Raw genomic sequence first — 5,737 nt, 5'->3', positions numbered from 1 at the left:
CGCGGCGGCCGCGCAGGCGGCCTTGCGCTGCAGCTGCCGCAGCCGCCGCGCAAGCGCGCGCTCCGCGGCGGCCTGCGCGCCGCGGCCCTCGCCGTCGCCGCTGCTGCCACTGCTGCTGGATGAGGCCCACGCGGGCCCGCCGGTGCGCGGCTCCGGCGCCGCCGCGGCCGCGGCGGCGGCCTCGTCGCCGCTGCTATGGCCTTCGAGGCAGCAGCAGCTGGCAGAGTCGCTGGGTGACACGCTCACCGCGCTCGCGCCGTCCCAGTCAAGCTCCGCGCCGCAGAACCCGCCGCCGCCGTCGCCGCCGCCGCCGCCGCAGAAAGACGGGGGCGGGGACAGGGCTGTTGCGTCCAGCTGGCGGAGGGAGTGCAGGAAGCGCAACAGGCGGTCCTCTAGGGGCTCTGTCGCCGCCAGGGGCGCCCCCTGATGTGTGCGGGAGGGGGAGGGCACGGGCGAGGCGGGCGCGCAAGAGCGTGAGATTGCAGGAGCCAGCAGGATCGCGTTGCACATTGTTTTCTCGCCGCATGGGGTGCCACCATTGATGGCACGGGAAAGCCGCAGGAAGCGCACTGCCTTGCGCCTGGCCCGCTTGCGCGTGTGGCGCCTCCGGAGGTCACGAGGGCGAACCACACCGGCCTTATCCTGTTCACCGCTCACCTTGCAGGGGCTCCAATGACCTTCATTGTCATGAGGCATGTGGACTCGCAAGAAAACTCATGCCTAGCTTCAAGTGGGGGCTTCCACGGCTCGGCGAGGCGCGCGCAACGGCGTGCCAGTGCTCCAAAAAGCGTCAGGTATAATTTTAGGCCTTCAAAGAGCAGAGGAGGAGGCCTGGAGCGAGGCTGCGTCGCAGCGGGACTTCCTTCACACGGTGCTGTGCTGCCTGTTGTTCGTCAGATATAATACTGTTTCGTTGGTAAAATGATTGTACAACTCGTGACAGCATGCACGTACTATTTCACATATGGCTTGGGCCAGGGGCTTAGAAGATCACATCAGCCAACCTCCCGATAGAGTGTATATGCATGTGGCGACGCAGCTATTTTGATGTTTATGAATATTATGACTAGTCTAAGTGCCTACTTGTCGCTTGCTGCTTGGGCAAGCAGTGCTCCGACTCCCACTGCTCCATCCTTGTCGTCTTTCATCCCCATCGCTCTTGCCAGCCCCCAGCAGTAGCAAATGAGTTGATTCATCAATCATTGTCATTGAACTTATAACAGCTTGTCACCCCTGCAGTGCACCACCCCTCAAAGCACCACCAGTCCCACACGGTTTTGCCAAGATGAGGCGTGCGGTGGTGGCGAGCCTGTGCCTGGTATTTATAGCGGGTGAGTCTTGGTCTGCAGCTGGACCAGGGGGCGGGGACGGGGCCTCAGATGGGTCGATGGGAGCCGGACCAGGGTCACCAGCGCCCTCGAAGGACTGGGGCCAGCGCTAGCCTCCCATTCGCCCAGCACGCGCATCAAGATGACAAACACGGCGATAAGAGCGGTCACAGTGCCGAGTAACCCTGCGCCGGCGGCGTCGCACCTGCTCCGGCACTCACCCGGCGGCGCTCAGTTGGAGTGCCCCCAACAGACGAGCTCGCGCCAGCGCTTCCGCCGCCCGCCCGGCTCGGCGACAGGCACCTCCACTGCTCAAGCCTCCCCCGCGCTGCCCCTGCCCGCGCCGCCCCAAGCCCGCCACCGCGCACCCCCACACCTGCCCCGCGCCGCAGGCGCGCACGCCGCGAGGCAGCAGTCGCCGGCGCCCAAGGGCGACCCCCGCCCCAACGCCGAGGTGCCGGCCATCCCCGAGGAGCTGGCCACCTTTGATGTGTCCGCCCTGGCCCCCGCCACCCCCGTGCTGCCCGAAATCAACATCACCGACGCACTTCGCTTCATCAGCCTCGTCCCCTTGGTGCGCCCCCGCGGCCTCGCGGCCCCGCCGCCGCTGCTCAACGGACCGCGGCAGGCCCTGGGTTCTGGCGCGCCGCGCCGCGTTGCGTGCGCGCGTGCCCACCTGCCTGCCGCGCAGCTTTGGGCCCTCGGCAGCCCGGCGCGAATGAGGAGCACGGGGGCACAGCGTATGAGGGCGCCGGGGCAGCAAGGGGCCCTCCCCGACCCTGCCCCTCCGTGCACGCACGCCCCACCGGCACAAGAGGCGGCCTGCACAGCTGGCTGACAGCGGTTGCTCCCCGCCGGCCCCTCCCGCCCTGCGCCGGCCTGCCACTTGCTCCCGGCAGTCGCGGCCCTCTGACAACCCCCACCCCCCCTTGCCTCCCCGCTCCCAACCCTGTGGCCGTCTCCCCCCCTCCCTCAAACCACAATCAACAGATCAACGTGACCTGGGTCGAGCAGGTGCTGCCTTACATCGTGAACATCGACCCCCAGCTTGTGGGCAGGCTCGGCGCCGCCATCATCGAGCCCATCCAGAAGGTATGAGCCCGCGGCAAATGTTTGCTTTGTGGGCCCGCAGCCTGGGGTTGGTGTTTGTTTTTGTTGGAAGGAGGGGGGGTAGCAGGCCATGATGGGGGCAGGGGCAGGGCCGCGAGGGTGGGGCTGTGTGGAGTGCGCATTGGCATGTGTGGTGTGGGGGTCTGGAGGGGGTCCGGGATGTCGGCAACGCAGGGGCGGGCCGTGCGGCAAGTACTTCCGGATTGGATGGTGGCGCGCGTCTCTTACCTCGGCTGGGATCCCAGTGGGCGGCCTCGTGTAACCTGCGACACCCTAATCGCTGCGCGCCCCCCCCCCCCAGATCGACCCTGCTGTGCTGGGTTCGCTCATCCCTTCGCTGCGCGGCCTGGACTGGAAGGGCATCGCCGAGCTCATCCCCCTGATCGGCCAGCTCGACATCAACGCCATCGAGAAGCTCGTGCCCGCGATCAACGCGTTTAAGCCCGAGGTCGTCGCGAAGCTCATCGACATCTCGACGCGCCTCACCCCGGAGACCTACAACGCGCTCACCAACATCCTCAACCTGGGCATCCCCGCCATCAACTCGCTGACCGCCAAGCTCAACCTGCTGCCCGGCCTGACGCCGCTGCTGACTGCGCCCACCCCCAGGCCGTACGTCGCGTCCGCGTCTGACAGCTCATCCGGGTTCCCCAACATCTTCAAGGTTCTGGGTTAGGGACTCAAATTCAATACGGTGCCTCCCAACGTACGCACAGGGTTCATAGCTGCCCCGCCCGGCCGGCGATGTCTTCAAGTCTTGTTCTCTGCCGTTTACCGTATTAATAGTGCCCAGATGTTGGTAGTTGGTTAGGCTGCGCCGCGTGGCGGCGCTGCGACAAGGAAAGCGGTCTCGGCCTGCCCGTGTTGGCAAGGGGGTGCGGCGGGAGCGTGAATCGGGGCCCACGCGCGGGGACCCCCCCCATCTACGATGACTGCTGCGCATCGGCCCGCACCCCGCCCCTCGATTTTTTTTGCAAATCATTATGCACATAGAAGTCTTGTAAAGAAACAGACGACGTGCTTGCGCTATCTTGCGTTGTTACAAACCGCCCAGCCTGGCTCGGCTCCATCTGCTGCTGCAGCCCACCAACTGTGCATGAGGGCCACCCCGGGTGCCGCGGCCGCATCCGTCTAGTGAGGGACCACACAATTTTCAAGGGCAGCAGCGCAAAGGCAGGGTTGCTGACAGCAGCAGGGTGCCCCGAAGCTAACGGCCCGGCCCCGGCGCAGCGCACGGGGCAAGCAGCAGGAGTGAGCGCGAATCCAGAGGGGGGGGCGGTGGCGTGCCTAAGACGCCGGGGACGCCGCGCCGGCGGCGTCGATCCGCCGCTGCTTTGCGGGCCGCGCCGAGGCGTCGGGCTCGCCCTGCCGCGTGGCCGCCTTGACCGCGGGCTTGAGCCCCTGCGGACCCTGCGGGCGCGGGAGGAGGGGGCGGGGGGGAGCGGCAGCGGTGGAGGGGTAGGCGGCAAGGAGGGAAGCGAGTGGGCAGGGGTGCAGAAGCCGGAAAACGCGCGGCGGCTTTGCAGCGAGGGTGATGGGGGTGTGGGGCAAGCCGCACGCTTTGCAGTGCAGTGTAGCGGATTTTGCCGGGGCTGCTGCCTGCCAGGGTGCGCCCTGGGAGCGCAATCCCGCCCGGTCACAATTGCAGGCAAGGGTGACGCCGACTGCTTCGTGCGCGGACCTGCAGGGGGTTGTCCTCGCGCAGCGGCGGCTTGGGCAGCTGGGCGCGCGGCGTGGGCGGCGGGGCATTGGAAAAGTAGGGGTGCGCCAGCGCCTCCGCGGCTGCGGCGGGCGGGCGGGAGGGGTCGGGCTTGGGGTTGAGGCCTGGATAAAGGAAAGGGCTGGTGGGCGCGGTCTCGACTTTCTCGGGTATCAGCGAGGCTTTGGGGGAGTGGCGCAACGACGAGCGCTCGGCGCTGATGACGTCATGATGACACACGCGCCAAGGGCGGGTACAGCGACGGCTGGCGGGAACGCGGGCGCGCGGCGTCGCTGCTGGGGGACCCGGCTTCATGCGGGCAAGAAGATTGAACCTGGCCGCTGCGCGGCCGCCTCCGATGCTGTAGCATGCAAGCGGGGACCAGACAACACAAAAACGAGAGCGATCACCCGCATGCGCGCACCCGTCGGCCGCCGCGAGGGGTCTAGTGACACCATCCGCGACAGCAGGTCCAGGGCGTCCTCTGCAGCCTGGGGGTTTCGGAGGTTTTTATATGGGTGGATTGCTTGGAAAAAACCTTCCGGGTGGCTTGCGCTGCTTGCTTTTGGTTTGAGGGTTTGCGTACGTCAATTTGTAGCGCCTTGGGAGGAGGAATTCGTGTTTGGTTGGGGGCGGTTGACCCAGAATGGCTGTCGGGGCCAACGTCTGGGAGCAAGCCCACATCAGGTTTCAGGGGCTGACCCGAGCGGCAGCAAGGCACGCTGCTGCTCCACAAGCGGCCCCCGCGGCAGCGACCCGCCGAACGCACGCCGCGCGCCGGCGGGCGCCCCCGCCCAGCGCATGACGATCGACCCCACCCCACCCAAGCACGGGGCCCCGTGTCACCTGGGGGAACTGCTGCCTGAGGGGCGGCGCGACCACCTTTTGAAATTCCACGTAGTTTGGCAGCTGCTGCACCCCCGGCCATGACTCAGGGGACGGCGTGCCCAGGGCCTGCGGCGGCGGCGCACCGGGGTCGGGGGCGGGGCAGGCGGATGGGGCCCCGAGGACCGGCGCGGCACAGGCCGCGCGCCATGCGGCTGTTCGCAGGCGCAGGCGCAGGGCGCAGGGGCGCCCCGTCGCCGGAGAGGCTCGGTGGTGCTGCCGTTGCTGCCGCAGCGCCCCGATCTAATTGGCACCGGCCCTGTCCCTCCCCCTGCCGACATCCTTCCAGAGCCCAAGCTCGTATCCCGCCCCCCCTCCCACAAACACCCCCTGTGCCCCGTTCCCAGTCCACTTGGCCCGTCCCCCCTTCACCCGGAATATCTTTCCCACCCCAGACATCTCCTACCCTGAAATGTCTCCCCCCCCTGGATAACAATCTCCCCACCTGAAATATCTTCCCCAGCTGGTCGATGTCGCTCTGCCCCGGCATCCACGGCCGCCGCATAAGAAGCTCTGGAGAGCGAGGAATGGCCGGGAGGGGGGGGGGGGGAGGCGCCGAGCGGTTGGGACGGGGCGGCGCACGCGGCGCGGCCGGGAGGCCGGCCGGCTGGAGCGCCGGGAGCGGCGACCCAGGGGTCGGCCGGGCGCGCGCGCTGCCGCCCGCCGTCCGCGGCACGGCCAGCGTCGGCGGGCCCGGCCTGGGCCCCCCTTCCGG

The 5,737-nt window shown here is 68.0% G+C and overlaps 2 protein-coding genes across 2 annotated transcripts; one reads left to right on the top strand and one right to left on the bottom strand.

Annotated features, from left to right (window-relative positions):
- Nucleotides 1–1,285: 1,285 nt before the first annotated feature.
- On the top strand, nucleotides 1,286–3,114 carry MNEG_12826 (hypothetical protein; the record flags this gene model as incomplete). The annotated part of the gene is made up of 4 exons (XM_014038703.1): nucleotides 1,286–1,331; nucleotides 1,721–1,983; nucleotides 2,319–2,420; nucleotides 2,740–3,114. 4 exons carry the CDS (start codon nucleotides 1,286–1,288, stop codon nucleotides 3,112–3,114), a joined length of 786 nt encoding a protein of 261 aa, XP_013894157.1.
- Nucleotides 3,115–3,725: 611 nt separating this feature from the next.
- MNEG_12825 (hypothetical protein) lies at nucleotides 3,726–4,595 on the bottom strand (the record flags this gene model as incomplete). The annotated part of the gene is made up of 3 exons (XM_014038702.1): nucleotides 3,726–3,848; nucleotides 4,120–4,262; nucleotides 4,562–4,595. 3 exons carry the CDS (start codon nucleotides 4,593–4,595, stop codon nucleotides 3,726–3,728), a joined length of 300 nt encoding a protein of 99 aa, XP_013894156.1.
- Between the last annotated feature and the right edge of the window lie 1,142 nt (nucleotides 4,596–5,737).

The sequence above is a fragment of the Monoraphidium neglectum genome, assembly GCF_000611645.1.
Source record: "Monoraphidium neglectum strain SAG 48.87 unplaced genomic scaffold scaffold03460, whole genome shotgun sequence".
In the NCBI taxonomy this organism is placed as follows: Eukaryota; Viridiplantae; Chlorophyta; class Chlorophyceae; order Sphaeropleales; family Selenastraceae; genus Monoraphidium; species Monoraphidium neglectum.
The sequence above is the reverse complement of the archived record's forward strand: the minus strand, read 5'-3'. Positions and strand labels throughout refer to the sequence as shown.